The following is a 23,258-nucleotide window of genomic DNA, read 5'->3' as shown; positions in this document are numbered from 1 at the left end:
ATTAATTAAATAATTATCTTTGTAATAGATACTACGTACGGGAACATTAATATATAATAGACAATTATTGAAACCTCCATTTTGGAAGACCTATTTTGATTTTAACTCATTTTTATTCGAGTCCATTAATTATAAGGTACTAACAAAGCAAAATATTAACCAAAACTACTCAATCTATTTTTATTAACTTGCGGACACTATCTACCAGCCCCCCAATATATAACATGCGAACACCTTCCAAAAGAAACGCATAACAACCAAACCAGCTACACAAACAGCCCAAAACTGATATTCTTCTTTTTTTTGCCAAATCGATCTCTTTCTTCAACTTTACCAAATCGACAATTGTTCATCTTCACTCACAAGTATCGTTCTGCAGTTGCAAGCCTGCAACTCCAAAAAAACTGCAGTTTCAGTTTACTTTGCAGTTTCAGAAACTGCAGTTTCACTTGCAGTTTCAGAAACTGCAGTTTCACTTACACTACAACTGCAAGCTTACAACTCAAATAAACTGCAGTTTAAGTTCATTTGCAGTTTCTGAAACTGCAGTTGCAACTCAAATAAACTGCAGTTTCAGTTCATTTGCAGTTTCAGAAACTGCAGTTAGTAACTACAACTCCAATAAACTGCAGTTTAAGTTTACTTCCAATGTTCCAGAAATTGCAGTTTCAGAATCAAGAACCTTCTACTGATAAAAAATCAAAGTAGGAGTCTACGTACCACAAGCTGTGATCATGCCCAATCGAGGAGAAGTCGGAGTGGTCAAAGCAGATCTAGAAGGCTTCGATCAAGCTCGGAGCAGATCCATTAGAAGGCTTCGAGCAGGCTTCGATCAAGCACAGAGAGAGAGAGAGAGAGAAAGAAAGAAAGAAAGAAAGAAAGAGAGAGAGAGGAAGCCGGCGACATTACTCCCTTTTCTCGCATCGATTTGCTGCAAGTGGTGGCCAGCCGGTAGCGGGGAGGGTGGGTTGAGTCGGCGCTGGTGTAGGGAGCACACCGGTGGTCGCCATTTGTTGGGAGAAAGCCGGAGCAAGAAGCTTCGTTGTGGAGCAGTGTGGATCGCAAGAGAGAGAGAGAAAAAAAAAAAACATATTTTTTTAATATCATAACTTACAAATGTGACCTTATTGTTAAATTTGAACAATAGGTATAGTAGAGGTTAAATAAAATACTTGTCATGTATCCTAGAGTAATTAATTCTTTTTATTCTATTTAATGTACACCTATTTTCGAATTTGTCATGTAAAATTCTTTTATTTATGCAGATAATTCATTTTTTTGGATTCCTCTTTTATTATATAAAAAATGAGTTACTACACTTATGAATATTTCCATGTATCACGTTAACGAAAGGAGTCCTGTAGAAATATGGTTTTTATGACTTTTATGCTGTATATATAAAAAGCAAAATATATATTGAATAATAATATATTAAAAAAATCCAATTTTATTGCTTTTATTTTCTTTGCTATGGTCGTCGATGGAGATGCTTTATTAATAGAAAGGACCCCAACCAGTGGTGCATATCTGGTGTTTTTCTTTTCGTTTACTATGGTCATGGCTACGGACCATAATGTTATTAATAGAAAGGGCCGTTTGGAATTTAGGCCCGAATTTGAACATTTGACTAGATTTGATAAGCCCGCAACTTGGTTGCTTAACGGTAACCCAAGGCCCAAGCGCATTGATCCAACAACATGACAACTTTGTCCCTACGCACTTGCCACGTGGCAGAGAAGTGCCTGAACAACCTTCTGTCTCTGTTTCTTCAGTTTTACTCGTTGGCGCAAAAGCTTCTCAACTAACTGACTGCCTGAGTTGATTCACACGGATCGTTCTCAAATTCGAGCTGTTTGAACTGCAAACGACGCCGTATCGTAATCTCGTCCGTTTCTTCATGGAAGCTCCATTAGTCGTTGCTTGAGAGTGAGACACGGTTGTCCCAGATCCGAATTTGGTTTGTTCCAATGGCTTCGTGGCTCAAAGCTGCTGAAGGTTTGGATCCTCTACTCTCTCTTTCTCTGTGTCCTTTTTTTCTTGTCATTTGTTGTTTTTTTTATTTAATTTGGTTTCCATTTAGATTTGAAATTTGTTCCGGTTTAATCTTATGCTGTTTGGAATTATTTGAGGTATTTTGCGAATACCATAATGTGGTGTTCTTTTTCGTTGAGGCAACAAGATTGGTATGCTTGAATCTGATGCCATTGGGTTTTTATTTCATGAATAGTTTTTTGGAGTTTTCGTATTAAAAGTAGCAAGTTCAGGTTGGACTCGTAATAAACAAAAAAAACTGTAAGTTGATATGAAAGTAGTTTGTATTTTTTTTCGTTTTTCTGTGGAATTCACATTTCATGAATCTTGTGAAAATGACATGAAAGTGAGCTAGAGAAATTTTGTCAGTTATTTAGTTTTAGGCTTTTAGCACGCGATAGATGACTGCAGATTTGGTGATTTGATAGAATCTCTAATAAATTGCCTTATCAATAGAGAAGCTTTGTTCTTCTTGGGATCACGCTGATATTTTAGGATGAATACTACTGCTGTGAAAGGAAGTCTACCTGTTACGCAGATGATATCTTTGTCTTTCTTCAACAATTGACAAAAAATATGCAGATAAAACTTATTGGTTCAGATCAAGACTACTATTATTCACCATGTTCTTGAATTTTTATCAGAAAAGAAAAGAGGTTATATATTTATCCTACACCTGCACCACCCCATATGCTACCACGTACAATCACTTACTCTGTATCATCTCTGTAGAAGCCCCACACCAGAATTCCTTATATTAATGTGCCATGTTTTGCGCCGTTGTGTAAAATTTTATAATTTATTCTTTGGCCTCAGATTTGTTTGAAGTTGTCGATCGAAGGGCGAAGCTGGTTGTCAGTGAATTGTCAGATGAGCAGTTGGCTGCTCAGGCACAAGGTATTATCTTTATATTGTCTTGGAATATGTTATATATATTTTTGTTTTGTTTTGGTTCATTGGAGGCCTATTGCACATATAGGTTACATAACGGGAGATAGCCCTGTCCCATTCCATAAACTGCTCCATCCCTATTCCTAGTCCTTGGGAATGGGATGACGCCAAGAGACTTTACCCCTCTAATCTAGCTGATACCTTCTCATCTTTTTTCTACATTATACTCCTTGATAGTGGATCCTAGGAGATTCATCCTTGGCCATTACTTTATCAACTTACTGTCTGTCAGATGACTTGAAGACCACCATATCTGTTGCTAATTTTTGTTTTTGTCTTCATTTTCTGAATAATTTAGCTTCTAATGGGCAAGGCTCTCAAGCCAAGAGGGAAACGTCGAAGACCAAGGTATTTCCAGTTTGTCTGTGAATATACATAGTACTGTTTCACACACATGCACACACAGATATATATCAACTTTTTTTGTCTCAGACGTTGGGTGTTTGCAGGCTCAAAAGAGACTGTCCAAGAATGAATCTCCCAAAGCAAGTGATTCTGCACACGAACAGATTAGTACACTGACATCACAAGTAGATGTGGCACCTGAAAAAGATAGTGATGCTCATTTAAATGACAATGATGGGACATCCTCTGGAAACCCTACAATCCAAATAATCAATGAGCAGCAACAAAATTTTGAGATAGGTTCCACATTAAGCATGCCTTTAACAGAGACACTGGCAATTGAAGTTGGTGAAAATGATGTTTGTGCGAATGATGCTGGTGCAAATGATGCTGGTGCAAATGATGCTGGTGAAGCAGAAGCTTCAGCAACTCTTACTGATAGGGAAGCTATCACATCAACTTCAAATGGTGAGCTTGTCAATGAGATTTCTTCAGATGGTCGTGAAGAACCTCCTTTACCATTAGATTCCAATGAAGTTGAGGTTGTGGGTGAAAATCAAGTTGATGCTGCCCAAGGTAACAAACATGGAGATGCAGATGTTCCTCAAAAATGTGACCAAGAGGGATCACAGTCTATAACTACTGATGCCACCAGTAACAGTGAAACTCAAGTGAAACTTGCTGATGGAAATGGGGAACCAGTGACTGAGCAAAGTAAGCAACCTGAGCATAAAGCTGGTAGTTCTCCCATTAAAGTACAGGAACAGGATCAACTTGAGGAGGTAAATTATTTATTATGGGGAGAATATCTCATAAGAGATATACTTCATTTGTTTCTGCTTTGAATCTTGTTACCTTTTTTCCATTTAGGCTATTATTGAGTAGTTTCTTTAGTTGGTTTGCAGGCTCAAGGATTGCTTAAAACTGCTGTTTCCACTGGTCAATCCAAAGAGGCAAGGTTAGCAAGGGTAAGCTCTACTAAAATCTGATTTTCTTTATTTCTTGTGTAATATACAGTCACAATTCATTGAAATAGAAATGCCACTTTTCTTTCAGTCATTCTCTTACAAAAGGTCACCTTAAATTGGATAAGCCTGCTTCTCACATACTCAAAAAAGCTTTCTGACCCCTTTAGAAATTTCTTACTGGTTAGAAGTTTTCTGTTTGAATGCTTTGTTAATGCTTTGGTTATCAATGATTAGGTTTGTGCTGGACTTTCATCCCGACTTCAAGAATACAAATCTGAAAATGCACAGCTAGAGGAACTTCTTGTGTCAGAGGTGAGACAAATTCCACTTTTTATGTCAGGGATTAAGTGAAGTTTTTAACCTAGATGCAGATGATATAATGCTATTGGTGTCACTTGTCAACTGCTATTTTGATAGAGAGAGCTGAGTAAGTCATATGAGGCTCGCATAAAGCAGCTACAGAAAGATGTGTCAGCATCCAAAAGCGAAGTGACAAGAATAGAGTCAAATATGGTTGAGGCCTTGGCAGCAAAGAATTCTGAAATTGAAGCACTTGTCAGTTCCATGGATACACTTAAGAAACAGGCTGCTTTATCTGAAGGGAATCTGGCTTCATTGCAGGTACATTGAACTCACCATATTCAGTTGTTGTTGCATAATCTTCCTTTCCTCATACTTTCTCTCTCTCTTTGCCACTATCAGTGGTACGTAGCGAGAAGAGACTTTAGGGATACCAAGGGATGGTTTGTGTGAAGTACCTTGTTCATTTTTTTTCAGTATTATATCATTTTATTGATTTGATGTACCCGTTCTACCAATTGATGCAATTATGGATGCTCTTGACTTGGATTTTTACTAGTTGAGGCTTTGATAATAGTTTGTGTTTTTTAATCAGGCAAACATGGAGTCTATGATGAGAAATAGGGAACTGACGGAGACACGGATGATGCAGGTTAGTTTATGATGTTTCCTTGCATGTATTTGTATCCTTAGCATATACTGTTTTATCAATAGATTCTGAAATGAGTGATAATATATTCTTCAGGCTCTACGGGAGGAGTTGGCTTCTGTAGAACGGAGAGCAGAAGAAGAGCGTGCCGCCCATAATGCTACCAAAATGGTTTGCACCCAGAACAAACTATTATTAATAATTTTGTCTTTCTGGTTGTTTTCTTGCACTATGATGATCACTTTCTGGTAAAACAGGCTGCTATGGAAAGGGAAGTAGAATTGGAACATAGAGCCCTTGAGGCATCCACAGCCCTTGCAAGGATCCAGGTAAAGTAAGCGCTTTTCAAGTTTGTGATTGCCTTAAGTAATACAATAATACACCATTCTTTTCTGGATGAGAATAGTTCTTTATTCTCCTTTGTCTTTTAAATATCAAAGACTACTAACATTCTTAGTTTCTTTAATACATGAACCTTATAGCGATGAAATTACATTTTAGTATTTTATTTCAAATGAATATGATACAATCTTTTGGGAGGTTACGAGTCGCAGTCTATAATTCATTGTTATGTCTACAAAGATGTTGCATTTTCATCCTTTTCTAGGTTTTTCAGAGAATTATATATCCATGAGTTTGAGCATAATTTACTCAATGTTGTAAATGCTTCCCTGTTCAGAGAATAGCGGATGAGAGGACAGCAAAGGCATCGGAGCTTGAGCAGAAAATGGCATTGCTTGAGGTAGAAGCAAAATTCTAAATTATTTTGCACTAAGGTGTGTGTCCAATTGCTGGAACAAATACTGTCATAAGCCTCTTGAATAATTAGCACTATGTGCCATCAGGTTGAATGTGCCAATTTAAACCAAGAGCTGCAAGATATGGAAGCTCGTGCTCGGCGTGGGCAAAAGAAGTTACCGGAAGAGGCAAATCAAGTGATTCAGGTATTCCTTGGGTCCATTAAAATCTGACCGCTTGGACTTACATTCAGGCATTGTAGATTTTGTCACAAATTCCCTCCCTAACATATAATTCCTGCTGCCTAAAAAAATTTAATGAATTAACTCAGTTGCTCTTTGTGCAATTAATATTTCATACTTTTGGTTTTCCAAAATGTCTTGGGGATTTCTAAATGCTGTTGGATATCAGATATTATGTGTTATATTTGTTAATGTATGCATTTTATATCTTTTGTTATACTAAGGTTAAATTACTGTGCCTACGAATGAGATAGCATAAAATTAATAGCACATACAGAAAATTTATATTTGTTTATGGGCATTATTCATTTTGATAATTTTGATAGTGTGCTTCAGTAGAGGCCATATAATTAAATTATCTGAACATTATTGTACTCTCTTACAGTTATGAATATTAAGATGCAGGCATGGCAGGAAGAAGTGGAACGTGCACGCCAAGGTCAGAGGGATGCAGAGGGCAAGCTTTCTTCTTTGGAGGTAAGTGAACTCTGTTTCTCAATTTGTATCATTGCATTTTGAATTTCTTTGTCTCGTTGAATGACTCTTTTTTTCTGAAACTTATTGATATGTTTAATGTCAGGCTGAAGTGCAAAAAATGAGAGTTGAAATGGCTGCCATGAAGAGGGATGCAGAACATTACTCGCGTCAGGTGATCTCTGATTTTTAAGCTCACACATTTTTTTTTGGTACTGAAGTTTTCACATCTGGTGTCATTTATTTATTTTGATACTCTGGGGTGGCAACCTTCTGTATAATTCATGATTTGTGTCAAGTTGAATTTAGGATGTCCTTAAGCACTGGCTTCTGACATCTAGTGGATACTTTATTTCATAAAATTGTTTGTTTTAGTGACATTACATCTAAAGAGGATATGTCATAGTGCTGGTAGAAAATTTAGACTGAACAATGCATTGTCTCAGATACTAGGGTTGGCTACACATAATATATTGTCATTCAGCATTACAGAGCCATGTGACTGTCAGTTTGTTGGCCACATTTCCTTCCTTGGATCCTGACCTACGCCTGTGCTCTCCCTCTCTCTCTCTCTCTTCTCCTCTCTGCATATCTTCATGTTATAATGAGTGCTACTATATATAGATTATTTTTAGCATTACGTTATTTATTGGTTACATTTTCCATTTTGCAGGAGCATATGGAGCTAGAGAAACGCTACCGTGAACTGACTGATTTATTGGTAATTTCAAGTCAACACTACTTATTTACACGATCAGTTACATGTTGGGTGTTTATCATGTGTAGTTGTATTCTACCTATTTTTCAGTACTACAAGCAAACACAATTAGAAACCATGGCTAGTGAAAAAGCTGCAGCAGAGTTTCAACTGGAGAAGGAATTGAAGCGTCTCCAGGAAGCACAGGTCTGTCCTTGGGTGCTTTATGCTGCTTGCTTGATAGTGTATTTATATAGATTCTAGAGTGGAGTTAGTTTTTAATTTTATTTTTATATCATTTTTTCCCTTTTGCATGGGGTTCATTTTGTATTGAACAGGTAGAGGCAGAAAGAAGTAGATTTTCCCGCCGGGCATCATCATCCTGGGAAGAAGACACTGAAATGAAAGAACTTGAGTATGTCGATTGTTTAAGTAACTCATGTAATCATATATGACTTCTCTTGATTTTCTTGGCACATTTTTAGTACTATGAAATATGTTATGCTCATTGGTTTTTACAGATGTTATTTTAGCTTGTTTAAACATATGTTATTGTATGTGCTGTTGTAGTCTGTTGTCAGTTCATAGTTGTTTTAAGCTTTGGAAACTTATTAAAAACTAATATCTGCAGGCCTCTCCCCTTGTATCACCGTCATATGGTTGGGGCAAGCATACAGGTAATTCTGTTCTTATATCTCACACCATTCATGATCTCCATTTTTTTAGCCTGACTCAGAGTTTGACCTTGTCTCATGCAGTTGCAGAAGGCAGCAAAGCTATTAGATTCAGGAGCTGTCAGGGCCACAAGATTCCTCTGGCGGTATCCAACAGCTCGAGTTATCTTGCTTTTCTACCTGGTAAAACAGATAAAAATGTGATTATAAAGGGTCTAATTATGAAGACATACTATGTGGAATGATTTAAATCACAAAATAACTGTAATAAATCATATGCAGGTATTTGTGCATCTCTTCTTGATGTATTTGCTGCATCGCCTTCAGGTATGGATACGTTGCCATCTTCACAATTTGTATGAGAGGCCAATATTATCTGGGCATTCAGCGATGATTGCCAATAAATATACCTCATTTTGAACCTGTTTGTAACTTCGTACTTTTATATGCAGGCACAAGCAGACGATTTTTCCGCTAGAGAAGTTGCAGAGTCTATGGGACTTGGTAACACTAACTTACCATAATTTGGTAGTTGCTCCATGTCAGAAGCTACTGCCACAAAAATCCTCAAGTTCGAGACTTAAGAATGATGCATCTAATAATTTTGAGAAGTAAATGGGAGTGAAGCTTGATCAGGGGACTAAGAGAGGCTATGGCCCCTGTAAATTTTGAAGAAAAAAACAAATCATATAAGTTGTAGAATACAAATGTGTTGAGCATGTGTGTCACTTGTAAATACATTTTTTATTCTCTTCAATTCAATTCTTCTCATGAATTACATTTAAATCAAATGCCACTTATTGTACGAGTTTTTTTTTTGTATTTAATTTGATTAATATTGTTTTCTTTTCTTTGTTTTTTTAGGTGAGTTTATTTAAACCCAATTATTTGGTATCTTATTCTTGAGTCTTGAGTCTTGACCAACTTCTTTTAGTTTGGTCCAAATGGTCCACAAAAAGTCATGCTTAAATTAAGAAGAGATGGAATGACTTTTTGTAGTTGTTAAATTATGTAGTTGTTTTTGTTTGGGATTTTTAAATTACAGAGACGGCCCCAAATGGTCCACAAAAAGTCATTCCCGCCCATTTGGTATTATTAGCACTTGCAAAAACTTGACCGGTGATGAAAAAAGTCATGACTCGGCTTCCCTTGTAAAGAGAATCTGAGATGGTGATCAGATCAGAAAGACAAAACAAAGAAAAGAGAGGCTCTGTATGTGGGATATAACTTTAGTCTAATCAATGGACATAAAGCTATAAAAGTTAGAAGAAAATATGAACTTGGGGAGGAAGGAAACATAAACTTGGTGAGGAAGGAAATATAAAGCGTTTTTTTTTTTTTTTTTTTTTGGGTTTGCGTTTGCTAAATATCTGTAAATGTGTACAATAACACATTTTTTCATTCATATTTAATTCGTAGTTCTATTTTGGTACTGTATTTGTATGATGTATAAATACACTTAATGATAAAAAAAAAATAGAAAATTATGATTAAATACCAAATATCAATAGTTTTTCAGTAAAGCAGCAATACACTAATTTTTTTTAGTTTAGGTACAAATCAGTTTGTTATATGATTTGTTATATAGTTATGACGGTCGAACAGTCACAATCACAGTTGTAATTGAACTGTGATTGTTTTAAATTTATAAAAATTCAAAATTTTTAAGAGTTTAATACTTTTGATTTAGGCTTGGGGGATGAAGTCATATAACTTAAAGACTAAACATTAAAGTTTAAGTCTTGCAAATATTGAAAAAACAACAAATTAATAAAAAAGTTATGACTATTAGACAGTCACAGCTTGATATAACCATATTTTTTAAAATTATTACTTAAACTGAAATTTAGTAGTTAAAGTAAAATGACATAAATATTTTGATAGTTAAAATAAAAAAATATTATAATTTGTTACCTAAAATTAACGAACTAAAAAAATATATATATATTCCAACGATTAACAAGAAAACCATCGATATTTAAGGTTAATATTTACATAGCATATAGTTGTACTTGTTTGTATTGCAGAATTTTTTTTAATTATAATTTATGACCAATGAACAGTTACAACCATAATGAAAAAGATTTTTGATGTCAGGAAAAAGACCTCATAGTACATTGACATGATCGATCAAAGCTTTAAGAAGAGCTCTTTACCAAGAAAAAAAAAAAAAAAGCTTTTAGAAGAGCTCATGAGAATCTGGCCAGTAGAAAATAAAGGGTCCCGTAGTTAAAAACCGGTCTGTGTATTAAACTCGATGGAACTCTGCCTGGGAACCCACAAATTACCAATTAGCTAATTAATAGCAGTTAAAAATTCACGTGTGATAGTGTGATACTCATCTGACCCTTTTTTCTTTAGGGTATTTTCGTCACTTTAGTCTCTCTTGTTTCTCTTAAATCCCCCCCCGTCTTCCTTCTCAGTTGTTCATCTCTCGTCTCTGTTACTCTGTTACTCTGTATAAGCTTTCATTCACCGAGCAAAACAGAGCACTTCTCTTCTACTCTCAGACACATGCACACAGACCCACTTGGTTGCCCAACCCTAATTTCTAATACAAGCGTTCCAAAAAAATCGAAGTGAAAAAGGATCAGCACTGCAGCGAATTGACACTGCTCACTTGCTCAGTAGCAGAGTCATTTTCAATTTCAGTTCAGCCTGTTCAGGTACGTATCCTCTGCATTTCAACTCTCCTCCTATCAATCTTATCTATCCAACCTCAACCTCCACCTCCGGACACTTTTGGACTGAATGTATATTACTTTAGTTTTGGTGTAAATTCAAACAACCAAATTATTATTTTTTTGCTTTCTGATTCGAACCCAATTATTGATTTTGCAGTGCCAATTCTAAATAGTCGGTTCTTTTGGCTGCTAGTGTTAAAACTTAAAAGCGACAAAAATCTGACTTCCCAAGAAAAATATAAAGTTGATTGTTTTTCAAATTTTGTTACGACAGGAGACAGCAGACGAAGAAGAAGAAGTTGATCATAATCAGGTGGAGAGCAGTCTAGTCCCCAGTTCAACAGTCTGAGCCATGGCCGAACTACCAGTGCATCTACCTGAGTCAGTGGAGCAATGGCTGAACCGAATCTGCTTGGAGAAGAACCAAACCCAGCCGGAGGCCAACGTCCGACGCGGACTTGCCTCCATTGGCGAAGAAAAGTCGCTGGAGCTCCTACACAAAATCTACAACGGCAAACCGATCAAAACCACTCTGAGTCGATACATCAATTTCCTGCTCGATCAACCAGACTATAATTCCCCCTCCTCCTCTCATTCCCCTTCAAAAGCTGCCCGTACTTCTCCATTTCAAAGCCACTCCTCTTCTCCTTGTATCACTCCTCCTCCTGTACGGACCGTACCGCTTTACACCAGCCCTCCTCTTGTACGGTCCGTACCGCTCTTCGCGAGTCCTCAAGGTCAGACATTTACCTCCTCAATTTGATCATAATCTTAAACCCATTTCTGTGTCTCTGTGCGAGTATGTGTGTGTGTGTGTTGGTGCAGGTGAGACCGTCCCTGATCGGTCGAAACTCGGATACAATGGACAACAATCGCCCTATTCCTCTGCTTCGCCTTCGAAACCTGTCCGTGCTTCTCCATATCATAGCCACTCTGCTTCTATTACTCCTTTACAACTTCACATGAGCCCCAGCGGTTTGTCATTCCTCTCACCCTCCACAAGCCTTTGCATTTTGCCACATATTTGTCATTTTCTGTTGGGTCTGAGTCTATGTTGGTACAGCTGAGACTGCCACTCGGTCCCCGATTCTAGAGCAACATCAAGGCAATATACAAGCACAGTTAGAAGCTCTGGGTGAACTCGAGTTCAGAAAGCAGTTTCTATTATTAAGTTACGGTGGAGGGTATGAAAAAGCGTGCTTCCCTCTCCTTTTGTTGCCTATTTGGTTTTGTAGCTCATCTGATTTTGGATGCCTTTAACTTGTTTTTGGTTTTTGTTGTTAGGATGACATTAAGTAATGCAATAACAGCCGAGGATATTAGGAACTGGAAAGATTTGCCAATGCGAGCATTCGAGGCCAAAGTTTGGGAAGTTTTGGGTCGAAAATGTATAGACAAAAAAGAGTCAAAAGACCGAAGATTGGTAACTATAACTCTTTGATTCTTGCTCATCTGAAAATTAATGGTTCACGTATACTATAATCTTCATTAATTGATTTATACTCTTTTCCTGCTCTGTTTCTATTAAAGTCCTAGGAAACAATATCGGAATTTTAACCATGTTCACTGCCATTAGGAATTCAGGCATTTCAATTTGGGGGCCTTTTTCCTTTATAATAACTAGTTCCTTGGGTAATCGGCAGTCTGGCTCACCGAAGGTACTTAATATGAGGGACAAGTGAGGGATAACCCATTCAAGAGCTGAATTTACTTCATGAATTATAAATTTCACAATCGTGTTTAATCCAACCATTAAATGTGTTGTCCTTCATCTATTAAAGTCCCTTAGGTTAGGTGAGCCAGACTGATTGGTTACAAAATATCCTTACTTCACACTGATTGTTTGTAGCTTATGCCCTGCATGAATGATTCATGGCAATCCTAGCCAAGTACAAATACATAAACAAAGTTGATCAGGGAATGATGCAATTATTGAAAAATTAAAGAGTAGGATCATAATTCTTAATGAGTTTATATAGCCAACTACCTTTTCTGAAAATTCCAGTATTACTGGGAAGAAATCTAATCTTTTTCTAACTACCCTAATTAAAACCATTTTACTCATTAGTTTTATACTTTGGAGATGTAAATTTTATTAAGTAGTTCTAGAATTCACTGAGTTAATTCCGAAATTAAAGTATTGATTGATAACTTGTTACATAGTTTTAAAGGTCTTGAGATAAAGAAGTCTGCCCCATCATTGTTAGCTTCTTCTTCGTGTTTTTTTTTTTTTGGTCCTAAAAAAAGAAACTTTTTAATGAATCATTGTTAACTTCTTTAATACAGGCATCACCCAACCTTGTTAGTATCCATTGGTATATCTGCCTGGTGATCCTTTCATGTTTTTGGTGTATTGTAGGCGGTTGATTGGGATTCTGGAAAAACACACATTTACCATTGTTATGTTTCTAAGGATGGGAGATACAGATTCAAGGTTTGTACTTCTATCCCCAGTATATTTGTAATTACACACAAACATGTCTTTGCATACTTGCATATAATGTAGGTAATCATACTTTACATCCAATCATGAAATGTGGTATCACTGTATCAGTAACACCTATGGGTCTACTGAAGGAACCAGGTGGAATCAGGTGCTCTGCTTAGTTCTTGTGGGCGGTTCGAAGTTCGAATCTTGAAACCTTTTGGATTTAATTTCACGAGTCACATTTGATAGCAATTCATTTTATACACGCAGCAAATGAGTTTAGATGCTTTATTCCATTTTCTTGAAGTCTAAAGCTCCCACTCGCTATGTGTAATTGCCTGTCTGCGATTCTTTTCTGGAAAATGAAAATAAGAAAGTTCCACTGGGATGGATGCATTCATTTTTCTTTAAGGGTACTAATATCTTCATGTTGCTGTCATTGTTGACTTGTCATTTTGCAGACGTTGTATAAGTGATATTTCCTTTGACTTTTAACTCAGGGCCCCTATATAAACAAAACAAGAACTCACCTACAAAAAGTTTTAGGAGATAACAATGTTTTGATGGTGAAATTTGACGAAGAGGAGGCTGAGACAGGCCCCAGTACTCGTTACAATAATAATTATGCTACATATAGCAAGGTCGCAAGGGAAGGGATTCTTGTTGGCTTGCGACGCTACCGTTTCTTCGGTATGCCTTAAATGACTTCTTATGGTGAATTTTGAATTTCCAATGTTTAAGATGTTTTACTTCCCTAACCTATTGTGAGATTAGTTGTATTGTGTGCCGTTCTTGATTGGTTCATAACTCTAATTACCTTATGTGACATAATAAGCTTAATATAATGCATGTTTGAGAACAAAAAGAACAAGTTGTTAAATCATCATAGTTTATTCTTTCCATGTTACTATGATCACATATACACAATCGAGAATAGCAATCAGCCATCTTCAAAATCTTAACAATCTTAAGGTGTTTCATTCTTCTTATGCAGCAACACATGCAACCATATATCTCATACTCTTTTACTGACTCGTCTAATAGAAAATCTTTCCTTTTACGGATAACTTGTTCTTGAATGCTCTGGCATTCTTACAGCTGGATAATAAATATGACTTTTTATCAACTTCACTTGCTGGAAATAGGATTAGAATCAGCACATGGTTTAGATTTAGGATTCAATATTTGGGAACTGCTTTTATGTTAATTTCGACCATCTTTTTCTGGTAAAGTTTTAACCTGTATTTCGATACTTCAATATGTTATTTTCTTAAATTTTAGTATTTAGTTGAGAATCCTAGTAGAATTGATCTTTTTGTCTATCTTAATATGGTTATGAATCAGTGTTCAAAGACGGTGGTAACAAAGAAAAGACAAAAAGCCCAACGTCATCCGCTGTTAAATGTTATTTTGTTCATGTGGAATCTGGGGCACACATGGACAGGGAGGATAACTATAAGTTATCTAATAGAACAATTTATCAATCTAGATGTGTTTTCATGCATGCACATACTTTGCCTAGCGTGGCCAAGTATATGTCTAGGTATGTAAATGTTTGTAGCACAAATAATTTCTTTTTAGATGCTGTATAGAAGCACTTTTCCTTTATGATTCTAAAGTACCATACTTATTGGGGATGCAGGTTTTCACTCATTTTGTCGAAGACATATAGCTTGCAAGTGGATTTGACACTTGTGAATATTGAACGCATTGATGAAGAATTTTGTCTGGTATGATGCTTGAACAAGTTTTCCAATGAACTATTTTGCCTTTCCTAATTATACTTATATTTTCTATGCTTTGGTTCATTTTTCAATTCAAATTACAAAATGCAGTTTGTTGTATTCTTCTTTTTCTGTGAACTGCAGGATGAATCTGGTAATCGTATTTATAGAGATGGAGAACCTCTTAAACATACAGATGGCACTGGATTCATATCTGAGGATTTGGCGTTACTTTGTCCGAGGAATGTATCCCAAGGAGAGTGTAAAAGTAATGAACAAATCGAGGTTTGTGATTCTATGTTGTGGTTCGTTTTCTAAGTTTATGTTTATAATTTCAAGTATATTTGCTAAGATCATAGTTAAATTATGCTTGACATTATTGCCATTTGACTTATCAAGATAGAGATTTTGGAATAAGTGCTAAACAAGCTAAGTCTTTCAACTTAATGAACAATCTTTGAAATTAGAAGGTTTTCAATATATTGTATTGCCATATTGGGGAGTAGACATATGTATCTTAAAAATATGAAAATGGATATATAGAAAGAATATATGACAAGATACTTCTTTTGGTATTACGTCTGTGACCCAATGCTGTTAATAACTTAATATGTAGTTAGGAATTGAAATCAATCAGAATTGCAGCTAACAGTTTCGTCCAGATAACAGCTAATGATAGGGTAGTTTGTTACATGGCTAAAAAATTTGTCTGTAAAGCTAATATGTATAATGTGCAAGAGTGATCTTATGCCTCTGTATGTATTACTTTGTGCCTTCTGCAATTACTTTCTTTGCCCTATGTGTCAATGGTTGTGTCAATATAACTTTATGGCTCAGAACTCCACGTTGTTTTCTTATCTTCTGTATTTTCTTAATCCAAAAGTGCAAATCTCTTCTACTATTCTCTGTGCATGGCTTATCTTTTGATTTGTGATGTTAGAGACTTCCTAAGTCTGATGAACTTGAGGCTAAGGTTCGGGAAAAGAAACATCCAAGTTCTAGAACCCGGGAACCGGTATGTGGATAAGAAAATCCAGGTCCTCTTGCAATTTACTTTCTCTTTTCAAGATTCTGTTTAGCTGCACTAGTCCATTTGTAGGCTCGCAATATATTCTCATTTCTTTTTTGCTTTTGTTTCCCCCTCTCCCTTTCCCCCCCCTGTAGCCTTTGCTCATACAGTTCCGACTGTTTTACAATGGCATGGCTGTTAAGGGAACTGTTCTTGTTAACAAAAAGGTATGGTTTCTGTCATGTTCTTATGGAATGCCCTCATCTTAAAAATGACTTCTTATGGCAGCCAACTTGGTTCCAAGTTTTATCATTTTACAATTATCTAATATTCACCACATTGTTTATAATATTGTTACAAACACACTATGCATTTATCTATTCGTCTCTATCTGTGTGCGTGTGTGTGTGTTTGAGCGAGAGAGAAATGTTTTGATTCCATTTAATTGAAAACAAAGTAAACAGAAAGTGTGAAATCATATTTGAGTTTTAGTGTAAATTGCTTAATTGAATATTAAAAATATTAGTGTCTTACTGTCTTATGCTAATAAACTCCATAAATAAATTTGATTATTTAAGAAAATGAGGAAGTTAAATAACACTTTTCTCTTGAGTATTTGAAATCATTTTCTTACATAATCAAATCTATATGTGGTTTTATTAACATAATAAATCAGGAAGATGCTTTAGAACCCAGCCCTTTTCCCAATTCTTCCACATGGGTGGGTCCTACATGGGTCTCACTTTAGGAAATATGTTTGGAAAAGAGTTGGGTTCTAATGCATATTCTAAGAATTGATATTTCTAAATTCCAATTAAGTAATTTGCACTACAACTGAAATCCAGATCCATCATTTTAAATCTTTCAATCCAAATAGACCCTTAAAGAATTCATTTAAATTGATTTGTTTTTTCAAGCAAAGATCCAAATTATTTACTGTATTTTTTATTCTAACATGGACCCTGGTGAGCCAACTATGAATGTAGTACAACTCTTAACTCAGTACAAATGCAAAACTTTTGTCATTGGTTTTTATTGATACCGAATTTTCTTATTGGAAAGGATCATTTTAACCTTGGGCAGGGATGCAAGTTGATAGACAACATTACAGACATGACCCTGATGCTGTTGGTTAAATGAAAAAACACCTCTTTTAATTGAACTATCTCAATAGGAACATTCCTCTTTGTACAGTCAGGTGGAGGTGACACTCCCAAGTCCATCCTTGTTAATTAAATTGTGGGTTTCATTGCTGAAGTAAATTGAAGTAATATAATCCTAATAACGGGTTCATGCTTGATAATGATGCAAAATTTAGGGAATAGTTCTTAGTTCATGTTTCATTCTCTTATTTTTCTAGTATTGTACACCAATTTAAATCTAATGTATCAAACTTTGTAGCTGCCACCAAAAACAATCCAGATTCGACCATCAATGATTAAAGTTTATCCAGATGACAAGATTTCCAATGATCAAACAGTGAATTCACTGGAGGTGGTTGGAACAAGGTACATCCCTCAGTTTCACCCTTATCTTTGCTTTTGCTCCCAGCAGTTGATGTGAAATCTGTTGCCCTGTATAAACTTGGTTATTGCTTTTAACTTCAAGTTTTCATCTTCCAGTAATCCACCTGGGAAAACAGTTTTGTCAAGGAATTTAATTGCACTTCTGTCCCATGGAGGGGTGCCGAAGGACTATTTCTTGGATATACTTATGAAAGCTTTGGAGGATGCTAATGATGTTTTCTACAATAAGCATGCAGCACTCAGAGGTGTTAAGCTGATATTTCTTAGAACTGATAAATTAATAACTTTTCTCTTTCCTGATAGTTAATTTGGGATCAAATTGGCAGCCAATTTCTTGTTTTGGTATCAGTCCATGGTTAAAACCATTTGAGTAATTTCCTATTTCTTTTATGTTCCACTTATTTCTCTTTCACTATTTTCACTTGATGGATTTCCTTCCATCAATATCTGTATTTGCAGTTGCCACTAACCATGGTGAGATGATGGATGACAATTACAATGTGGCAAGAATGATATTATGTGGTATTCCTCTTGAAGAATCATATTTGCAATATCGTCTGTCGATCCTAATGAGAGAGGAAAAGAATAGTCTTAGAAAAGGGAGACTTCATATTCCTGAGTGTTATTATTTGATGGGGACAACCGATCCAACAGGGATTCTGGAAAAGGATGAAGTTTGTGTTATCCTGTACGTATGATTTCTGGCATGTTTTTCTTCCCCTGTTATATAAAATCCATACAATAATTTGATAGCATATTTGATATCTGTTACCTTATAGCTAAGATTAAATTGAGATATTCCTTTCGTTATACTTCACATTTGTCTTTTTATTGCATTGCATAACAATGCCCTCATTTCTCTCGTTCATGCCCTGCCATTAGCTATAAAATATGGTTGCTTGAATTAAAAGTTGCATGATAAATAAACGAAATTCATTAATTTGGTTATCTTTCTGATAAAACATAGTACCTATATTAAAGGAGTAAGTTATCCACTTATATTGGAAGCAATCCGTAATTGTAATATATGCTGTTCGGGGAAAAAGTTTATCCAAACTATTTTTAAAGCTGACACAGCAAATTCTTTGATCAATGCCATAAGATAGTATTACATGGTCTGCTATCCTTTTTTTTTTTTTTTTCTTTATTTGATAATTATAGTGGCATTAATGTTTTTTATGATGTATTGGATTATGAACTAATTGTCCCATGTAGAACTGTTTCTTGCATATGGTACAATACTGAATTTTCTTGCTTTAATTGTATATTTTTTTTGGGTCTGATAATTGTATTATTTATACTGAAGTTGTTATTGATACTTTTTTTCTTTTTTGATTATCCTATGTTGGTTTTCTTCATCTATGTGGAGTTTAGTGTCAAATTTTCAATGAAAATAACATTCACTTAATACTTTGAGGGGCTTTTTTTGGGTGTAGTGACAACGGACAAATGTCAGGGAAGGTATTAGTGTACCGGAATCCTGGTGTACACTTTGGCGATATTCATGTTTTAAAGGCCACCTATGTGAAGGAGATGGAAGCTTATGTTGGAAATGCCAAGTACGCTATATTCTTCTCTCGCAAAGGCCCACGTTCCATTGCTGATGAAATGGGTGGTGGAGATTTTGATGGTGATCTCTACTGGGTCTCAAGAAACCCTCAGGTTGGCATTTACATCAAGTTCTCTTTCTGACCAGTGAATTCCTTAGGCCCTTTTGGTATCTCAAAAACTGTTTTCCATTTAAACAATAAGGAATAGATATTAAAAGAACAGAATTGGTGTTTGGTAGGATGGTTAGTTTCTAATATCAAGAATTAGGAAATTACAATTATTCAAAAACGCCACCAGAAAATGCACAAATATCATTTTCAAAATTGGAGAAGCTCTAAAAGAGATTGCTAACAAACAAAAACAGTTTTAAAAATCTGTTAATAGTTTTTGAAAATTTTGAGTGTATCCTTGTTTTTAAAAATGATTTTTGAATCAAGAACCAAACATGCCCTTATTTTCCATATCGGTTTTTTTCATTTTTCTTTTTGGTGGGGGGGTGTGGTAAAACCTTTGACTGCTTTTAATCATAGTGCTTTGCTTATGTCATAAAACATCATATTCTGTTCTTGTTCTCAATCAGTTTTGTAGCTTGTGGTATTATCCTTATATGTATCATTTCAGTTTTTTTTTTTTTTTTTCCTGGTACCATTATCATGTCATTAATATATTACAATCATCTCAGTTGTCAGATTCCTCCTAGCAGTTGTTTATAACTTGTGAATAAGTTTTATGTAAAGCAAGGTTGCTGTATCATTGTTTTGAAAAATCAACGTGCAATGATACTAGAACTTCTAGACAAATTTATGCATCAAATTGTAAATAATTGTTTATCATACCTCTTAATTATGATGTGTTTGAACACCTAACACTTCAGCTCACAATGTGTTTGAACATCAAAAAAGGCCAAAGTTCTTATAAGATTGTTATTTTCATAAATTCATTGATGTTACCTAGTTTTCTTTTTATATTTATTGCTTATTATTGGAATTACTTCAGCTATTGGGATATTTCAAACCGAGTGAACCTTGGGTTCCAACTCCTAAACCAGCTGACCTTTCGAACAAAAGTAAGAAACCAGCTGACCTCTTGAAGGAAGACCTAGAAGATGAGCTCATTAAACTATTCTTAACAACTAGGTTCGAACCAAGGTATGCATTTGACTATTTATTTATAAGTTTATAACCATTTGGGCTGTATTAAATTGATTTTCTGGTTTTATTAGGTTCCCAATGTGTTAGCTTCTATTTGCTCAATCTTTTAATTTATATATATTAGCCTAAATAAAACCTTTCGATTTTGTCAAGAATGACATGTGAATTGTGAAGCATAGTTCATTAATTATATCGGCAAAAAGAAACTTCGAATTATAATTTTTCTTATTTAATCAAAATTTTGCGACCATTATGAAGTTTCAAGTAATTATTGAACCAGAAATTCATTTGTTTGTTGGTGTTAATAATTATTGCCATGCATATAATCTAACTAAAATTTATTTTCAATTCTTAAAAACCGTTTAGAATAGTTTTCATCTTGTTTGATAAGGTATTGGATGGTTGATGTCCTCTTTGTTGTTTGAACTGAGACAACATTCTTTGGCTATGGTTCGCAGTACTGTTTATTCTTGAATTAGTATTTGCACTGAATTTGGGATACAGATGCAATGTTTCATCCATTATGAGTTATATTCTAGTGCACTTAACAATTTCTGTTGTTTCAGTTTTGCTGTTAGTGAGGCAGCTGATAACTGGCTGGCCATGATGGACCGCTTTTTGGCGTTAGGAGATGGTAGTATCAATGAGAAAAACAGGGTGAAGGCAAATATCCTGCGGTTGATTGATATCTACTATGATGCTCTAGATGCACCAAAGAAAGGTGGAAAGGTTAGTTCTGTTTTTTTTTGTTGGTGGTACCAGTTTGACAATGCAATCATGTTGTCTGCATATGGTAAATTTGTGTCTAACCAAACATTTCACGGGGCTGACTCTTGCTAAATTTGTTGAAGTATGACCCTACCAAATGTATACGCCAGAGACTACCCCTTTCACTAATTTGATATGTCCTGCAACATTGTGTTTGAATTTTGGAACTTTCTGTCTGTCTGCACCTCACCCTTGATTCTTTCCGATATAATGAAAGAACACTCTCGCCCTCGAGCTGGTTTTACGTTTATGCATTGGAATGGGAAATCACTAAATCAGTAGCCAGTTTTCAGTTATTTACAGTTTGCATGATCCTTGATTTCTGAAGTATGTTTTGCTTTCATTTGATTGGCCGTATGTTGAAACTAGCCTTAACTTGTGTGTAGGTTGAAGTTCCCAACGATTTGAAGGTGGAAAAGTTCCCGCATTTCATGGAGAAGAAGGATTCTTACACTTCAAGTTCCGTTTTGGGATCAATATATGATATAGTGGGTGCATATCAAATAGAAGACCTTTCGACCAAAGGTGATAACTGATAAACGTCGTCTGACATTATCTGGTTATTAAAGTTAAATTCCTGTGAATTATTCACAATAGTTGTGAGTAACATGCTTCCTTCCTCTATGTGTCCTATTCAGAAGTTGGGAAACTTCCTGCTTTCGATGTTGAAGTCCCCGAGAACAGCTTGAACAAGTGGAAGGAACGCTTCGAACAGTACAGGAGTGAGATGAGCTCTGCCATGCAAGAGGACAATCAAAAAGGCAAAAACCAGGCTGCCGGAGAGGTCATAAGAAAGTACAAAAGGGTGAGCTTTTAGCTTTATGTTTTTTATTATTCATGAAAAACATTTTGGGACTAGTAATGTTTCCTGTTTTTGTATTATCATCATTGCAGTTTCTGTATGAAGCCGAGGAATTTGAGGAGTGTAGAAGGGACATGCATGAAGTATTTAACGAGGCACTTGCTATATATCATTTGGTTTATGACTGGGCTAGGAGTGCGAATCAATGTTCCTTTGCATGGAAAGTTGCAGGTCCAGCTCTGTTCAAGTTTTACGCCAAGCAGGTCTCAAAACAAGGTGAAAGCCCCTTTATCATTTCACCTTCTGTTTTGAAGGAGGTTTTGTAATTAATGTGTACGCTGATCATTTCCTTGATTATTGTCAAGAAATGGTGTATATAGTGTAACATGTAATGTATGTAACGTTTATGTGTGTGTGTGTGTCACGTTTATGTAACATGTAATATATATATATTTATCTATAGAAATGATTTCCCCACTGATTTTAATTGACAGACCAATGTTTCAGTATTCACTGCTGAGACCAAAATGAATTAAAATCCAAAGACTAAATACAGTTGAAATTTGGTATGGAGTGGTGGGGTGTTTGTTTATAGGACACGTGGGCAAAGCAGCCAGGACGATGTTCACCAGATGTCATCTTGTAATCCATACGTGTCTTAATCTGGAAAACCTCAGTTCCCTTGCGCACTAGAAAGAGCCTAGTCTATAACCAAAACAGATGTCATCTTGTAATCCATACGTGTCTTAATCTGGAAAACCTCAGTTCCCTTGCGCACTAGAAAGAGCCTAGTCTATAACTATAACCAAAAAAAAGAAAAAGAAAGAGCCTAGTCAACTACTTTAGTTATTGCATCTGAGTGTCGGTCTCGTCCTCTCGTGCTTCATGCACATGCTTATAGCATTACAAAAAAGATATGCTAAAAAAAGAGGTATATACCATTACCTCTTCTATTATATTAGAAAGATTCGTAGTTGTGTGCAATGTGATACCATTTAATTAGACTTCAGAGTTTTTTTTTTTTTTTGGCCAAAATTAGACTTCAGAGTTGAAGACGTGCAATTCATGTGAATTCTGATCGTGAGAAAGTGGGGAATTAATTTTTTTTAATTTGTAATTTTTCACAATATTTAAGAGAAAAATACTACTAATGAATTTTTTTTTTTTTTTTTGCTTCTTGAGAATTACATTTTGAATAACTAAATTATATTTAATGTGTTTTTTGATTACAATACCTGCATGATTGACAGACAGCTCTGACATTTCAGACATCTGTGAGCCCACAATTGGACATCTTGTATAATCCCATTATCCAAACTACGAATCAAACAAAATTAAAAATCAAATCAAATCCAAACTCTCACAAAGTCACAGTCTCTGTTTCGCCCTCTTACTCTGTTTCTCTCTACCGACGAACAGAGACAAAGCCAAGTCTCTCTCTGTCTGTCTGCGTCTCACTATCTCGTATAATCTATTCTCGATAATTTTGCGTAATGATATCTCTCAACAGAACCCGCTCAACCATCAGTCCATCTGTCCATCATCA

The 23,258-nt window shown here is 35.5% G+C and overlaps 2 protein-coding genes across 3 annotated transcripts; both read left to right on the top strand.

Annotated features, from left to right (window-relative positions):
- The first annotated feature begins 1,794 nt into the window (after window positions 1–1,794).
- On the top strand, window positions 1,795–8,855 carry LOC147285388 (golgin Putative 1). Of its 2 annotated transcripts, none has more exons than XM_086243705.1 (21): window positions 1,795–1,995; window positions 2,848–2,928; window positions 3,281–3,330; window positions 3,432–4,109; window positions 4,233–4,295; window positions 4,530–4,607; window positions 4,713–4,916; window positions 5,191–5,247; window positions 5,341–5,415; window positions 5,502–5,573; window positions 5,924–5,986; window positions 6,090–6,188; window positions 6,630–6,701; window positions 6,805–6,873; window positions 7,372–7,419; window positions 7,507–7,602; window positions 7,734–7,810; window positions 8,027–8,072; window positions 8,154–8,252; window positions 8,352–8,396; window positions 8,522–8,855. In XM_086243705.1, the coding sequence occupies exons 1-21, from the start codon at window positions 1,968–1,970 to the stop codon at window positions 8,591–8,593; spliced, it is 2,172 nt and encodes a 723-aa protein (XP_086099831.1). In that variant the 5' UTR covers window positions 1,795–1,967; the 3' UTR covers window positions 8,594–8,855. The 2 variants fall into 2 exon arrangements, with proteins under 2 accessions (XP_086099831.1, XP_086099830.1); XM_086243704.1 differs by having other exon boundaries at window positions 6,624–6,701.
- Window positions 8,856–10,515: 1,660 nt separating this feature from the next.
- Window positions 10,516–22,203, top strand: LOC147285387 (putative RNA-dependent RNA polymerase 5). Its single transcript, XM_086244943.1, has 21 exons — window positions 10,516–10,735; window positions 11,028–11,490; window positions 11,579–11,728; window positions 11,817–11,937; window positions 12,038–12,176; window positions 13,113–13,187; window positions 13,682–13,871; window positions 14,526–14,724; window positions 14,824–14,911; window positions 15,050–15,190; window positions 15,846–15,920; window positions 16,070–16,141; window positions 17,316–17,422; window positions 17,537–17,685; window positions 17,900–18,128; window positions 18,877–19,102; window positions 19,988–20,139; window positions 20,709–20,871; window positions 21,297–21,435; window positions 21,549–21,715; window positions 21,805–22,203. The coding sequence occupies exons 2-21, from the start codon at window positions 11,106–11,108 to the stop codon at window positions 22,036–22,038; spliced, it is 3,201 nt and encodes a 1,066-aa protein (XP_086101069.1). The 5' UTR covers window positions 10,516–10,735; window positions 11,028–11,105; the 3' UTR covers window positions 22,039–22,203.
- Window positions 22,204–23,258: the final 1,055 nt, after the last annotated feature.

Source organism: Dryas octopetala, chromosome 5 (genome assembly GCF_963921425.1).
Source record: "Dryas octopetala chromosome 5, drDryOcto1.1, whole genome shotgun sequence".
In the NCBI taxonomy this organism is placed as follows: domain Eukaryota; kingdom Viridiplantae; phylum Streptophyta; class Magnoliopsida; order Rosales; family Rosaceae; genus Dryas; species Dryas octopetala.
Note: the sequence above shows the minus strand (reverse complement) of the source record. Positions and strands in the feature narration are given on the sequence as shown.

Coding starts and splice junctions, on each gene's coding strand:
- LOC147285388 (XM_086243704.1), top strand. CDS start 1,968: ATGGCTTCGTGGCTCAAAGCTGCTGAAG. Junction 4,296..4,529: donor AAGAGGCAAGGTTAGCAAGG/GTAAGCTCTACT, acceptor ATCAATGATTAG/GTTTGTGCTGGACTTTCATC. Junction 6,874..7,371: donor CAGAACATTACTCGCGTCAG/GTGATCTCTGAT, acceptor TCCATTTTGCAG/GAGCATATGGAGCTAGAGAA.
- LOC147285387 (XM_086244943.1), top strand. CDS start 11,106: ATGGCCGAACTACCAGTGCATCTACCTGAGTCAGTGGAGCAATGGCTG. Junction 15,921..16,069: donor GTTCTAGAACCCGGGAACCG/GTATGTGGATAA, acceptor CCCCCCCTGTAG/CCTTTGCTCATACAGTTCCG. Junction 21,436..21,548: donor AGAAGACCTTTCGACCAAAG/GTGATAACTGAT, acceptor TGTCCTATTCAG/AAGTTGGGAAACTTCCTGCT.